General features: G+C 42.2%; 1 protein-coding gene across 1 annotated transcript in view; it reads right to left on the bottom strand.

Annotated features, from left to right (window-relative positions):
• The window catches only part of kaznb (kazrin, periplakin interacting protein b), a 105,750-nt gene extending 96,862 nt beyond the window's left edge, over window positions 1–8,888 (bottom strand). Inside the window, exons 1-2 of the mRNA XM_070958230.1 lie at window positions 8,750–8,888; window positions 8,534–8,629 (exon numbers count right to left, since the gene is read on the bottom strand). Coding sequence (XP_070814331.1) covers window positions 8,534–8,609 — 76 coding nt within the window. The 5' untranslated portion in view covers window positions 8,610–8,629; window positions 8,750–8,888. The remainder of the gene's footprint in view (window positions 1–8,533; window positions 8,630–8,749) is intronic.
• Window positions 8,889–15,760: the final 6,872 nt, after the last annotated feature.

Raw genomic sequence — 15,760 nt, 5'->3', positions numbered from 1 at the left:
CTGTGCACATCTGTCTGATGGAGTCTTGTCTGCCTTGTTTTTGCCTCCTCTGTGGCAGTTCTACCCCAAAAAGTCATGAAGTGCACAAAGCGTCATGTCCTTTGTGCAATCAATACTCAATTTCTCTGTTGACTTCAGCCTCAAACTACAATATCGCGTTACTGTATGTTCTCTGTTTTTTGTTCAATTGTCTTTGCTCATGTTTTGTCAGGTCTGTGATGTTGTCTGTCTGCCGTTTGCACGAATAAAAGACAAAGAAACGCTCAGGGGTGGAGGTGGGTCACGTCAGTTGCAGCCTGAAGTGACAGATTTCAAAGTTTGTTGCCAGCAAAATGATTGGCTCACAGGGGTCGTGCCAAAATGTGACTGACTGAAGTGAAAAGCTGTCAGTAAGCTGATGTGAATGTAAATGAATCATAAGAGCAAGCGTGAACTTACACTAAGCTTGATTTTGTGGGGCTGATGCACCAGAAATGGAGGAACAGATGTTAGTTATCTTTGTAGCTTCTAAAAACTCGTCTACCAAGATGCTAATTGCTGAGCCTGATTCTTATTATTTAACCATTAAAGTAAACTTATTTTGTTTCTACCATATGTCAAACCTTACTCCACCTAAAATTTTCCTTTATTTTTGCAGTGCGGTCTGTTTAGACTGGTGTTTTTAGCATAATACATAAAAAATAAAGTCAAATTAGCCAGTACTAAGGCTTTACTGCACTTCATACTCCTGGTAATGAGGGAGGCATCTGTTTTTGCACTAAAGTGTGTGTTTAAGTTACTAAGTGGAGGATGTTTTATCCTGGGATTGTATTCTAGTGGCTAAAAGGGCAAAGATGAAGACCGTGGAGCAGTGCTGCTGTGCTCAACAGGTGCTCCAGCGCATTCAGAATCACTAAAGCGTCCTCGTAGCGCTGCAGACTTATGTAAAATTCCCCAGACATTCGTAAGAGCATTAAGTGTTAGATGTGGGACTTCACTGAGCCATTTGCTCTGGTGAGTTCGATGTCAGTAACAAATCCTCAAACAAAACTAGAATGTAATGTAATGTAATATGACAAACTAGTGACTCCATACCCGCCTTAAGACGTATTACCAAGGGGCATGAGTACAAAGCAGGCATTGAGCCTGATATCACTGCAGTGGGGTTGACTGGTTGGTTCACCCATATGGACACACTCACACTTATCTGTTGTGATGCACATCTCATTTCACAACCTCCTTGCAAAAAGAAAGATGGATCGTTTCACAATGAGCCTTTTCTTATGATCATGAGCTCCGGCTGCTTCAGCGCTCTTGTGATCTCTCAAGTTGAATTAAATTCAGCTCCTCTCTGACATCCACGCTCTGTACACATCTTAAGACACTCTCGGCACTAAGTATATTCCTCCCTTTGTGCTAAGCTGGTAGCAGCGTATAGTCAAGCTTCTCAACTTGAGAGCATATCTGATTTACAGTGCATGTTCAAAATAGCTCTGCTCATTAACTTTTCCACTGTCAAAACATTGTTGAACTTTATGTACTTTAACAAAAAAAGTGTGCTGTTGTTTCTTATCTATAATTTGCAGAGATAACCTTTAAGAACCTAACATATACAGGGTGTCTCTTTCTAAATACAGACATTTTTCATGGAAACAGATCACTCCATTTGAGCTAAAACTAAATGCTTCTGGAGCTGTTAATATTTTCCAGTCACACGCAGTGAGTCAATCCAACTGAAACTCTCATTCTCTCATTGTAACACTGACGTGCACACAGTGTGCACTGTCACTCCCATCCGTGCACGGCGTGCCCTGCATGTTAAGAAGAAGCACCCGGGAGAATAGGCCATATTTCATCACCACAGGAGCGCCTGCACTAACTACTGATGCAAATTTATACAGACTCACAGCACACCAGATTCTCCTTAGGATTGCTTTTGCATCACAGTGCCGTAGTGCAGAGAGCGAAAAGAGGTGGGATGTCTGATGGAATAGCATAGTATTTACAGTCATGCTGAGCTGTATAACAAAGCTTAAACGTTTTTTCAGCTCTTGTACTTTATGTTAGCTGCAGTACAGTGACAGTTTTGCAGATCAGGACTTTGAAATTTATTTTCTACAAATGTAAATTCTCTTAAAGTTCTCAATTGGTGTGCTGACTGTCATCTGGTCCCAGCCTCCTTCTCCTCCTCTCCCTGTCTCCGTCTGCTTTGTGGTGTATTGTAAGATGAACACTGGTGTTTCGGGAAGCAGCTCACAGCATGTGGCTGCAGAAGGCTGCACAGTGTAACTAAGGGGTTTAAGGCAGGCAGAGAGGGAGAAAGAGGCCAGCAGTGCTGGGCACGGTGAGGCAGATATGCAGAGTCAGCAGACAGTCAGGCAAGAGGGGTTCAATGACGCAGAAAACACGGCGGGGACGTGAACAGCACACTGCAAGCTGCTCTGGAGGTGATGAATTCATTAAGAATAGGATAAGATCAGGATAAGAATGTGTGTGTTTTTGCTGTGGAAGAAAGCAAACTGCTCGCACAAACTTTCACCACAAAGTCAAACAATTACACAAAACCGGACAGATCCACACGTTATTTCACAGACACCAAGATGAGCAGGATTAGCCCTCCCTGTGAAAGCTGCTGTTGTTCATACCTTAAACTGCCTTCCTGGCAGCTCGGTGTGGAGCAGATCGAGCAGTGACAAATTTAGCTGCTTTAAAGTGGTGGAGATGAGTGAGTATTAAATCCGGGAGATGTGTTCGCTGAGCGCACAGTGTTCAGCTTCTGTGCATCCACTTAAAATTTTGCAGTAACCTCACTTTTCCATGAGAGTGTGTGTCAGAGAGAGACAGGAAGAGAAAGAGAGATTAAGAGAAAGAGCAGGCACAACAGTTCAGAGTGTTAGAAATTACTACAATCCTTTGAAACAATGCAGCAATGTATGAAAAGCCTTAGAAAGAGCAAAGCACTTCATCTTCAATAAATCCAGGAGATATAATAAAACACACTGAGTTTGGTGGTGGCTGCGGCAACAAATTGCCTTTTGTGGGACGCAGCATCTGTCAGGTGGAAATTGGTTTTGCAAAACATAGTGAAGCATTATGCTGTGTCACCTGATCAGAAATATAAAGCATAAATAAACACAGCTGAGACTGAAAGCTCAGTCTTCACAAAAAAGCTGGGCAAACTCCACCTGCTGAGGAAGATCATGCCATAAAGCTCCAGCACAGCTACTGAACAGCCCTTGTGGTGAGACTGTTTTGTCAAATGAATGCATAAATATTGTAACGTCATCCTCAAATTCTCTCTTATAACAGCAGACGCATTGACCATCTTCACCTTGTATTAAACCAGGTTTATCTCAACAACTCTTGGATGGATTGTGATTAAATTTGCTACAAATGTTGACGGTCCCCAGAGGACGAACCCCAATGCCATTGGCGATCCTCTGACATTTTCTTCTAGCGCCACCTTGAGGTTAACATTTGTGATTTTGAGTGAAACATCTCAGTATTGGATGGATTGTATTGAAATTTTTTTTACACACATTTATGTCCTTCTCAGGGCGGATTGTAATAACTGGTGAGCCTTTAACTGCTCCTCCAGCACCACTAGGAGGTCAAATACTTTGGTTCATTCCAAAATACTGCCCATCAGCCTCAGCTTTACTTTGTGTTCAACACCAACCAGCAAATGTTAAGGTGCTAATGCATTAAACTAAGATGGTTTATGATACATAAACATTGTGCCTGCATGTTAGCATTGTAAGTATGTTTACAGCAAGCTGCATTAGCTTAAAGCATCATTGTGTCTAAGTACAGTACAGCCTCACAGAGACAACTGTAATAAAGGGCTCTAATAGCAAAACTATAGGAAAATTCAAGAATAATAAACATGTATCAGCGAGGATGGACATGGTAGTAGTCCATGCTCAGGAGCTGCAGCCTTGCTCATAAACCCCACAGTCTGCTAGCAGCTCCATCATGCAGAACATGTTGTATCGCACCACCCTAGCCGAGCATCTGTCTCGCCATGCTGCGAGTTAACTGCTCAGGAGTTCATGAAGCTCAACATCTCCTCAACACAGTCTCTCCAGTCAGTCGTGGCACTCCTGTCAGTTAAGGAGAAGACGTTGATCTCCTGTCAAAGAGCACACACGTTGATTCTGAGAGAAAACACCGAATTAGCGCAGTCAGTGAACTCCCATCGGTTTATTGATCATCCTGAGGGAAAGTGTGCTAATGAAGATACATGTGATCCCCTGCCACGAAGACGAGTGCATACAACTAAATGCATGTAATTATGCACCGCAAATCAATAAAATTTACCACGCTATCCATTAAAACACTGCTCATTCATGTTTTTCACCAACAAGCAATTGACTTTAAACTGAAACCTTCTATTTACAGCATGCTTTTGAGGAATTACGGGGTTGGCCTGAGTGGCCTGAGGCTGTCGCTACGCGACTGGATATGCTGACTGACAGGCACCTGAGGTCCGCCACTCTCAGCACTACTGCTGTACTTAAATCCAATATGGGGATTAGAAGAGAGAGGGGGATCTAAATTAGGCCTGTATCTACTGTGGTGGAGTGATTTTCAGTGCTGTGGGGGATACCAAGGAACTAGGATCAATAATGTAAGTGAGAATGCATAAACCAGTGTGAGGGATGTACAAGTCCAGTTCAGCAGTGGCTATGGATATTATCTGCATATTTAATACATCTGATTAGGCCTTTACTGAGAGATGGAGGAGGAGAGATGATCATATCTTGCATCAGTTCTGTCAGCTCCAGTGGGATTAGTTTCAGTACACACCTGCTCTGAAAACGACTCAATTAAAGGAGCACTTTAAAGAGCATTTCTCTCTCTGAATGATATTACTATTAGGTTTGATGGCCGGCAGCCCGGGAGACTAATAGGGATGAGAACATTGGCCATAAGCCAGCACCTTGACCTCTCTGAGCAGAGACATGAGGACAGCTCTACACATATGGGAGATTGAAGATATTCGGAGTTATAGGCCTCTGTGGACCTCCCGGACTACACTGCGAACAATCTTACACTGCGCCTATTCTCACATCACATTGGTCCAGTGGAGCAGAAAGGTGACTGAAACGGCTGCACTGTCAGGGCCATGGTCATCTGGGCAGGAGGAAGCAGAATCTGAGCTTGCAGGGGATTTTTGCAAGCGTAGTGTTATAACACGAGGGGCTTTTTTTCCCATGTCGCTGTAAAAACTCATGACCTTTTTGTTGCCGCAAGCAGTTTCAGGGCAAGAAGTAGGACAAAATGTTAGTAAAATTAAAAACAAAGATAAAGAGTTGGGAATTCAACCAGCGATGAGGAGGCAACAAAGAAAGTCAAGATGTAGTGAATAATGCATGTGGTTCTCAGAAACAGTGGTTTCACTTGCCATTTGCTCGGGGCTAAATTACAGTCACAGGAAAGATGTACTAATGAAAAAACGCTGTTAGAACAAGAGGACACTCTCGGTACAGCTTTGCTTAATACTGTATATGTCGTCAATGGAAGTATTAAACTAAGCACTTCACACTTCTAACGCTGAAAGGCTGCAAATTATGGAACACATCTATAATTTTTAGATGCTGTTGCACTTGTGTACTAACAGCTCTCGGCTTCTCATCATAAGTTCCTTTGCTCATAACATTTTTCCCTAAAAAAACAAAACAAAAAAAGAATGTCAGTCACTTAGCATAAAACCCAATTTCAGCCAAATACATCAAAAAGCAACAGCCGCCGAACTGGAACTGTGATTTGCATATCTGTTAGATTTGCCCCTCTTGCTCGTGCATCCACTCTGACAACTAACCCGTTCATTGTGGAACAATCAAACAGAATTTGCATGAGGCAGATAGTGTATACACATCGCAGCGCACTTTCATGAGGCCTTTCATGATAAAACAAACAGACGCAGTGGGCTGGCTGAAAACAGATAGAGGATTTCTAGAAATTAGTTAGTGTCATGAGCTGAGAGGAATAGCTGTGAGGCTGTGCAGGGATTCATTGTTCCTTATGAACTTACAGTTTCACTTCAGGAATAAGAGACATACACCAGTGGCACTCATCCAGGTGTCACAGGATCAATCTGAGGATTAATAAGCAAAGAAATATGAGGGGGAAAACAGATTTCTGCTGAAAAAACTATGTTTAAAGCTCAAATCTTTCCTTTTTTATAATGAAATACTAAAGCACTTTAGAGGATGTTGTTGGCCATGCTGTTTAACTGTACTGCATTACACAGACAGGTGTTTCCTTTATTTAGCCTGGGACAAACTAATGAGGACATATGTATGTATAATGCTATATAATTCAACAGGGCCACAAACTGCTGCCTCCAAAATGATTAGAAAGTTGAATCAACAGTTTCCAAAATTCTAACCTTCATGATTTACTGCAGCACTGTTGCATTGGACTGCTTTAGTTTTATCTAGGTGTACGTCATAAACTGCCAACTGAGTGCATATTGGATTTTGTAGTTGTTGTTGTTCTTCATCTAATTATCCCCCTGTGTATTTTGATAAAGATTTTCAGGTTTCTAAAACAGTCCCACTTTTATTTTGAAGGGTACACTGGCTCAGCTATCAGCCATGATGTGACACGACTCTCCAGCACCACCACACCCTCTTCTTGTTTTACCTCCCTTTTATACGGTGATGCCCTCCAGACAAACTGACCCAGTCGCACATACAGGACAGGACTGTGGTAAAACGCCAGCGCACAGATGAACACAAGGTCAGTGTATGTGAAGAATTCTGCGTGTGTTTGAGTACCTTGCATCGTATGTTTGACTTCCAGTTTTTGTGTTTTGCGTGTGCATTATTTGCATGTAATTCCTGAGGGGACCACGCCACAAAAACATGAAACCAGTGAGACACACAGCAGATCAGCAGCACTCCAACGCCGCTCATTTAGTAAATATGTTTCCAGAGTGCCGCCTGTCTGAAGCAGAATATTCATCAGGGCCCTGCAACCTTTTAGCAGCACAACGCTCTTATCAACACATTACTGAGCCCACTGATACATTCAAACAAAGTGCATTATTTATAAAAGGGTGCTCGTGCTCAAAGAGGGGGTGAAGAACATCAACAAAGACAATATCTTCTCAAGCAACTCCACATATAAAACACGTGAAACAAATCCCAACAGATGAAATCCGGCAACACAGCTCATTAAGAAACACGTGTAAAGAAGCATGAGTTTTACAGCTCAGGAAAATGACTGACGTGTTTCCATTATTAGCTACACAAAGTGCTGTCTTAGCAGAGTTGTCGTTAATGACACTGGCTTTGAAACTCCGATACTCAGATGCATGTCTCTCTCTCTCTCCAGGTGGTGATGAAGGGAAACACAGGGATTCAAAACTGATGAGGCAAAGTTAATCTATAAGATGCAACTCTACAGGCAGTTTTATTTTGGTATGTGCCCTGGGCGCTCCTCATTATCCATCATAGCACTATGTGAAGAATCACTTTGCATTTATGGGCGAGTAGAGGCATCAAAGGCATTGACTAACAGGCTAGATGAGGGAGGATGCAGCGGACACTTTCATTCTGGAAGCGAGTCAGTCTCCTGTTTTATGTTCCCTCCCGGTAGAAATATGTATTCTGACCATGTGCATTACATAATAAGATATCACAGAAGTGTGTTTCATTTGCAGAGCTCCAAGGTTGTCTTGAATGTTTCTGCACTCCTGAAAATCTTGAGTCGGTTTTTAATAATTTAGCTATCAGTCTGCGAGCATCTCTGATAGTCTCTCAGCCTGTCAGATTCAGCCTCACTAACGCTGCACACCTGCATTATGCACATATTTAAGGTAGAATCTGTGTTACTGCTTCAATACCTGACAGTAAAAGGAAGTCTGCGACTTCAGGATTCAATCAAATTACTGAAAACATGCAGAAATGCTCTTTGCTAACAAACCCCTAAAGAAAACAACAACAAAACCACAAAGCAGCCAGTTCAGATTTATCTGTCCATATCCAAGTCCCCATAAAGTGCCACGCTTTTACTAAAATGCAATCCCAACACAGCCGAGCCACAGCCCCAAGTTCAACCTGAATGCTGTCCGAAAAAGATGTGCTTTTGTAGCTCCCTCCCTAAAATGCAATACTACACAAGTTAATGCATCCAACCTGCTCCTCAGCAACTTGCCGCACTAACATAAACATCAACTACAATCACAATCAAGCTGTTTATTATGAGACACAAAAACCCTGAACTGATTATATCTCCTTGCCCTTTACATAAGCACACAGATCTCTGACATCCTCCCCAAAAATAACCCAGTGGTGCTTTTTCTCCCTCTAAAAACTCTCTGCTTTGTCACAGCAGCAGCCCGGAAAGGTTTTACCTATGATACTGTCATCTTTTTGCACCTTAAAAAGAGATTTGTTGCGCCTCTAAAGCTAAATTAAAACGTCAATAAGACTGAGGATGGGACCGGGGAGAAATGCTGAGGGTGGAGATCAGTTATGCTGACATGCGGGACATGCAGCTGGCTAATGATGAGGAGGCAGGGGGTGTAATCGTGGCTACTCACTGGCTTGCATGAGCTGCCCCTGGCGTCCAAACACCTGGGAGAAGGTGGCATGGCTGCAGGTGAGGGTGTCCTCCATGGCTGTCCCACTGGAGCGCGCTGAGGAGAAAGAGAGAGGAGGGGGATGAGGGAAGGTCAGCCACACTGCGTCACATCAAGATGGAAAAAGAGGAGAAAGGGAAAGAGAGAAAAAAAGAAGGGGGGGAAGGGGGGGCTTGCCTTCAGTTGTAGAAGCTGGCGTGTGATCTCTGGTGATGACTGCTCTCTCCTGTGGACGCGTCCTGCTGCTGCCGCTGCTGCTCCTGCTGCTGCTTCTGCTGCTGCTGCTGCTGCTGCTCCTGCTGCTGCTGCTGAGAAGTGAAATACAGCCCCTCGTTGCTCACACCAATATAAGCAGAACTGCTCCCCGCACAGATAATGGGAGGGGGTGTGTGTCTGCCTGGCTGCCTGCTTGTCAGCATGTAAGTGTGTGCGTGCAAGAGAAAGTTCTCTGAACGTGTGCCTGTGAGAGCATTTTGGTGTGCATGTGAGAGGGAGAGTAAAACGGGGTGGTAGAGCAGGTAGCAGAGCTGTAGGCACAGTTGCTCTGCCAGCACTCTGATCTTGTGCTTCGTCTGTACTGGCTGACAGTCCTCTGCGGCTCCAGACAGGCTGGGTTGAAGGGAAGCGCAAAGAAGAGGGGAGGCGAGGGGAGAGTTGCGGCTTCTTCGGCAGGTAAAAGTCAATCCTCCCTCCTCCCCCTTCACTCTCTGTGCGAGTAGACGGCAGCGCCTGTCCTCTGGGCACAGGACGGGACTGTTGCTTTCTGATCTGTGTGACTGTGCCCCCTTTTCTCTCCTCCCTCTCCCTCCTCCCCTCTCTACAGCCCTCATTTGCTGTAGCAGCAGTAACATCGCCCTCTCTCTCCTGCTCTCCTGTTCTCCCTCACATCTCCCTTACTCTCTCCACCCCACCCCATGCAAATCCCCTCGATCCATCTTAGAGCTTGGGCCGCTGCTGGGAAACAGATTCTAGCAAACCCGAGTGCTTCATCTTCCCCCCGTGCTGAGGGAAAAAAAAAAGGAGGATGAGAAAGTGGAAGGGTTGTATAAAAAGTGAAAAGTAGGGCTGGTACAGCTAGTGGTTTCCAGAGGCTTCATCTTGAAAAGGAATTGTAGAAAAGTGCTGAGTATAAAACAAAAATTAGCTCATACTCTACAGAAAAATAACTCCTCTAAAGTCCTTCTTGCCTCTCCATGTAGTGCAACAGCTCTGGTTAAGGAGAGAGGTAAAAAAAAAAAAAAGAGAGAGATTTACAGGAATGTGTGAAAAGATGCTTCAAACACTGCAGCAAAAAGGTGCATGAAGGTGTTGTAATAAAAAAATAACCGTGCCATGAGATCAAATGAGCACGTTACTAGATCTTAAAATACCCTCTCAGGCCTTGAGGGCACAGTTAACTGTATTGTACCCATTGTGCAGCAGTTGGCATGGAGACCTTCAACACAGTTATTCCAAGACATTATCACACTCTGGCCATCTCTGCACTGTCTAAACTCTGCAGCATGTAAAGCAGCGTTAAACACCCGATTTCCTCCAGAGCAAAAGAAAAAAAAACTTTGCCAGGAAGCTCATTGTCACGGAGCCATCCCTCACACCGCTGCTCTGCAAGGCGAGCTCACCGGGGACCTGACCGCAGCACTCACATCCTCGCATCACATCCTCCTGTTTTGAAAGGAAATGGCAGGACGCTCAATGGGCAACAGTGGGAGCTGGGAGGAAGGCTCGGCCAGCGGGTTGACTTAAGCAGGTGGTTCTGCAGGTGAAAAGATAATGGCGAGACATGAAAAGCATGCATTGAAAGCATGAATGCGAACAACTGTGCCATTACGTATGTTTGCTTGGGAGAAGGTTAAGCAGCTATTCCATCGAAATCACAACGTCACACGCAGTATCAAACAATGTGGCTGCATGCAAACACGAGTAAAATCTGCAAAATGCTAAGGTCAAACTGAACGCTGGCATTTCACAAACAATGAGAAGACGACTCGAGACGCGTCTTCACTTTCAAGTCTGAGAGACTAATGCCCAGCAGAATAAATCTCAGCTCCGTCTTCATCAGCTTTAATGTTATTCTCTTTGAACAGGAAGTAAGGGCAGAGTGAGGTTTTTCAGGAGGCTGCATATTGTCATATATGAGCAGCTGTCATTCCTTCCTACTGTGTCTCCCGTCAATGGTGGCTGTCTTTATCTGGAAGACGAATAGCTGTATAGTTCAAAACCAGCGGCAGATTCCTCATACGTAACCAGATCAGTTGGTAGAAAAGCAAAACACTGGCTCACATATTAAAATTTGAACAATGCTGTTGACACTAGAGCTGAGAGATTATCTGAGGCAGAAAATGAATTGGCAACAGTTTCAATAAATCAGTTAATCGTTCAAATAATTTTGCAGGGGAAATAAAAAAAACACTGGATCCAGCTGCTCTAACATGAGGACTGACGAAACAGGCAGAAAGAAGACTTCAGGGATTTGTGGCGGACGTATTTGACCATTTCCTAACATTCTATCAACATCACATCTATAATGCAACAGAATGATTATTGCTCCAGAAACATTAGCAGGTTAACCGATAATGAAAATAATTATGTCTAAATTGTACCAGAGCTAAATGTCCTGTGGAATAATAGCCTCAATGTAATCAAATTACCTAAAAAGAACTATATGGGGAACATGGTAAACATTATACCTGCTTAACATAAGCCTGTTAGCATTCTGATATTAGCATTTAGCACAAAACACCACTGTGTCTTAGTACAGCTTCCCAAAGCCGCAAGCATGACTGTCTTCTTTAGGTAATTCAGAGGTTTACTCAGCTCAAAGATTAACATACCTGAAAATCTTGTCTTTGCTAACCTCCCGTGGTTGAACTTTTCTCCTGCAGTGATGTGGACGTGCATTTTGAGTCCCAGTGACATCACCATCAGGTGTGGCTGCAGGTTCAACAGAGCACACTTTTCAAGTTACTCTCAACTTGTAGTTTCTGTAACAGTATAGAAATCACCTATTCCCAAAAGGTTGCTAAAATGTAATAAAAATGGAACAAAGTCATTTGCAAATGAACTCTGTTTACCTCCATCAGCCTTGACGACTGAGCCTTTCCAGGTCGGCCCTTTCACACCCAATCATGATACTCTCACTTGTTACCAATCAACCTGTTTACTACTGTTTGTACTGTTAAATGACTGTATGTCAAAAAGAATTAGCAAGTTATCACATTCAGTCATATTCATATTTTACACAATGTCCCAGTTTATTTGGAATTGGGGTTGTAGTTTCCAATTCTATATTATATTATATTATATTATATTATATTATATTATATTATATTATATTATATTATATTATATTATATTATAAAAATTCTGACATATATAAGGTTTTCACTAAGAAGAGGTATACTGCTAAGCAGAAAAGTCAAACCCAAAATCCACTTACATCACTGACATCAAGTTATGTTGTGAAATATTTTGTGATATTTGATTCTGTTAGCGGATACTAGCCCTAAGTTTAGCCTTCACGGATAGATACTTGTCCAGAACCTTCTGCATGTGGTAATTGAGTGCCAATCCCCTGAAGCGGCTTCTGTGCTCTACATCTTAAATCTGCCTCTCTGGTGCATCGTAGTATATTTCGCCAAGCTGGGCACAGAGCTGCATGGAATTGCATTTTTATGAATAGGGCTGAAGCACCGTACACAGCAATCAAGAGAGAGTGCAGTGATATTTCACACTGACAGCATGAGCATGGTGCAGCACTCCTCCAAGCACCCACCCCTCGACAAGCACACACACACACAGAGCTGAACACCCATAAACTACATCCAGTCATAAACTACAGCGTCATGGCGCTGGGGCAAATAAACACATCTCCCCATCTCACTGAATAAAGAGAAATCTGGCATGTGGGTCAAATCCAACACACAGATTGCATTTAATTCATAACCCCATCTATCAACATGACAACATCCCACGTGTTATGTGAGGACCCAGTCCACGAGACGTCCCAGTTCTTTGAGTTTGTTGCACTGCCAGAGGCACATTTCTGTTACACACCGTCCATCCGGTGGGCTTGATAGCTCATTAATGTACGCTGAGTGTGATGGATGGGGTCCAGACAAAAATAATCTCAGCAGATGAACACGGGCCAGATGAGACCTTGACAGGTATTCATGGTGACAGATGCACCATCAGTGATTCTGAGGCTTTGGTTTTCTATCCGGGTTAATAAAGCGGGTGGTGTTCCACACAGTGTTGTATTATTAAACTTATTTTGGTTTGTGGGTTGTTTTTTTTTTTGAAGCTGCTACAGTGGAAGCCATGAATATGAATCAATTCTGAAGCTTTCTCAAACTTTATTTTATGTGGAGGGATTAATATCAAACAAATTATCCTTAAAATTTCAAGTTGAGGAGTTCATTGTAGTAATCATTAACAGCCGATATTTACTTCTAATGCTTTTCCTGAGAGATAGTTAATTTCCCAGTTGTCCACATAATAAAGCCATAACTTTGTCGGATTTATGATTCTTCTGCCCAGTTTATTTTGAAATATGCGCTTGTGTTGTTTGGCCTGGTGATAAATGAGCTGTTTTTATGTATTTATAGGCTTGAGTTGGTGCTTTTGTCTGCTGTTATGGGATTTTGATGTTGCTGTAGGTTTTCTGTATGTTTTCATGTGGTTGCTACTGTTCTGTAGTGCTTTTTTCTCTGAATAAAAAACATAAAACGTGATGCTGCCACACACACACAAGAATACAGCACACTGAATGGTTAGGAATAATTAATGATTGTGTGCACAATACAAAACAAGATAGTCTTTTCATTGCTTTTGTGACATCCATCCTACTGTGATTTATGACTTTAATATATGAGAGCAACCTTATGCATAACAGTGACCAATGAGAAACTAAAGATAAAGCAGTCAGACTTAAACAATATGGTGCTTAGCCAATAAATACAAAGATGGGAGATCGCCAGGCCTGACTTCATTCACAGAAAATTCAGCATGATGAAGTTGTTTGAAGTATAACTGATCATTCATTCATTAAAATCTGCCTCTCTGAATGTGATCTCCTTACAGAGCTCACAAAGCAAATCCCAGCAACAAACTACTCTTGCACAATTGCTTCCCTTTTCCATGTCAAGCCTCACAAACTTGGGAACACAGCCCACGTCAGAATTTAAGGTACTGTATGACTCACACATCAACCTCCCTGACAAGTGCACCGCTCCCAAAATAGATTCAGATCTCGCAACAAGCGGCAACCTGAAGATGGCCGTGGCCCCCCCGGTAGCAGCTGGCTGACCTGCAGAGTAAAGGCAACAACTTCAAATCTGATTCATGTTAAGTGCTATCTTCTATCATATTCCAATAAAATGGAAACTAAAATTCCTTTTTCATAATCCGCAAGCCCCTGAAAGGCTGTAAGTGGAGAAGGCAATCAGCAAATGTAATGTGGAAAACTTTATTGCGTCCATAATGGCAGGGTCATCTATTATATAAAAAAAAATACATTAAAAAAAGTCTCCATGAATGAAATCGCCCGCGAGGAGTCCGACCCACTTCTGAGCGCAGTTAATCTCATGTTCATCCACAGTCATTCTTGATGTTCATATAACCAGTAAACTATAATAAAGGAGAAATACACAGAATATTAAAGCTGAAGGCTTGTTTTCTGTTAAGGACAAAAATGTAATAGGTGGAAATAGTCTTGACCTCAATCAGCGTTACAAAACTATTTCCTCCCATTCAATTTCTGTCCCATCTACTTCTACACACATCTGGCAGAGCTGGGCACGCCCATAAGCAAAAACAAACACTTAACACAAATTGAAAAACTTTTTGTTTATTATCATGTCAATTACAGCAATGTTTTACTTGAGGTCATTTTGGGATTTTTGTCTTTGTTCATCCTTAAATACATAATCTTGATGCTGAAAGGCAAAACATGAAGATTTCTCGTGGAAATATAAATTAGCTTCAAATCATATTGTTCAATTTACTTTCCCACAACATGCTACAAGCGTTTAAGCACTGCCTGCTGTCTTTGTCAGACGACTGGATATGGTCAAGAGTGAAAAGGTTGCGGACTTTCAACCCAAAGTAAGAAACTTTTCATTGGGAGTCTTGCTAAAAGTGTTAACTCGCGGAAACAAAGATAACTTTGTCCTTAGAAGAAAAACCTTTCAGTTACGTTACTGTGACATGGCTCTTGAAGGAAAAATGACACATGAAACAACTTCCCACACGTCCACCTACAACGGACAAAATATTCGTTTGAGGATTGGAGTTATCATCATGCACTTTGGCATATAAAATCAAGTTCATGTGTCATTTACGTGCTAAAATGCTTAACGGAGACAACCAATTTTGAGATTTGTTGGCAGAAAGGCTGGAAACGAATGATTTGCACCATTTTTTACCAATGTCTGCAAAGTGCTACAGACCCGAATACATTCCATTATTAAGTCGCCGTTTAATTAAGCCAATCTTACCGATCCAGCTAGAAATTTTGGCAGTTGTTTTAAAGTGCTGTATGAACACTGGGCTGAATGAATGATACAAAAAATTCTTTTCAAGACGGACATTTTAAGGAGACTACAACATAATTCCCATCATTTTACAACTGGAATTACCTGCTAAGTCTGAGTCTGAGAAAAGCAACTAAAAACATGAGGCATACTTGAGATTTAGACCAAAGGAATAGCTGTCAGGCCGCACATCTGACCGTGGTCACACACATACTTACCACACACATATACAGTGTTCCTGAGGACCAATTGTTGCTGTAGACAACTGCCATTTTCATTTTTGTTTCCCAAACAAAAATATGCCAATAAGATATATTCTACAATATAATGACTACAGAAATTTAAATCAAAACATACATACTTTGCAAATCATGTATAAACTGAAGTAGGTGCCCGTCGGGAGAGACATGGAAATTGGCTTAATCTAGTTTATACTCTATTCAGCACATGCATTAAGAGACTCTGGAAACATCCAAAAATCTAACCAACCAAATGGGGAAAATACGGAACAAAAGAATAAACAAGTTTCCCTAACCCTAACTGATACATGATTGCCATTTGCAATAGATCAGCTTCCCAACATAACGGAGCCCTAATGTTACTGTTTTGGGTCAAGTAATGACTCATTTTGTATATATTAACTCATTGTCATTTACAG

The sequence above is a fragment of the Chaetodon trifascialis genome, chromosome 3 (assembly GCF_039877785.1).
Source record: "Chaetodon trifascialis isolate fChaTrf1 chromosome 3, fChaTrf1.hap1, whole genome shotgun sequence".
Lineage (NCBI taxonomy): Eukaryota > Metazoa > Chordata > Actinopteri > Chaetodontiformes > Chaetodontidae > Chaetodon > Chaetodon trifascialis.
This window is presented reverse-complemented; position numbering and strand designations above follow the sequence as displayed.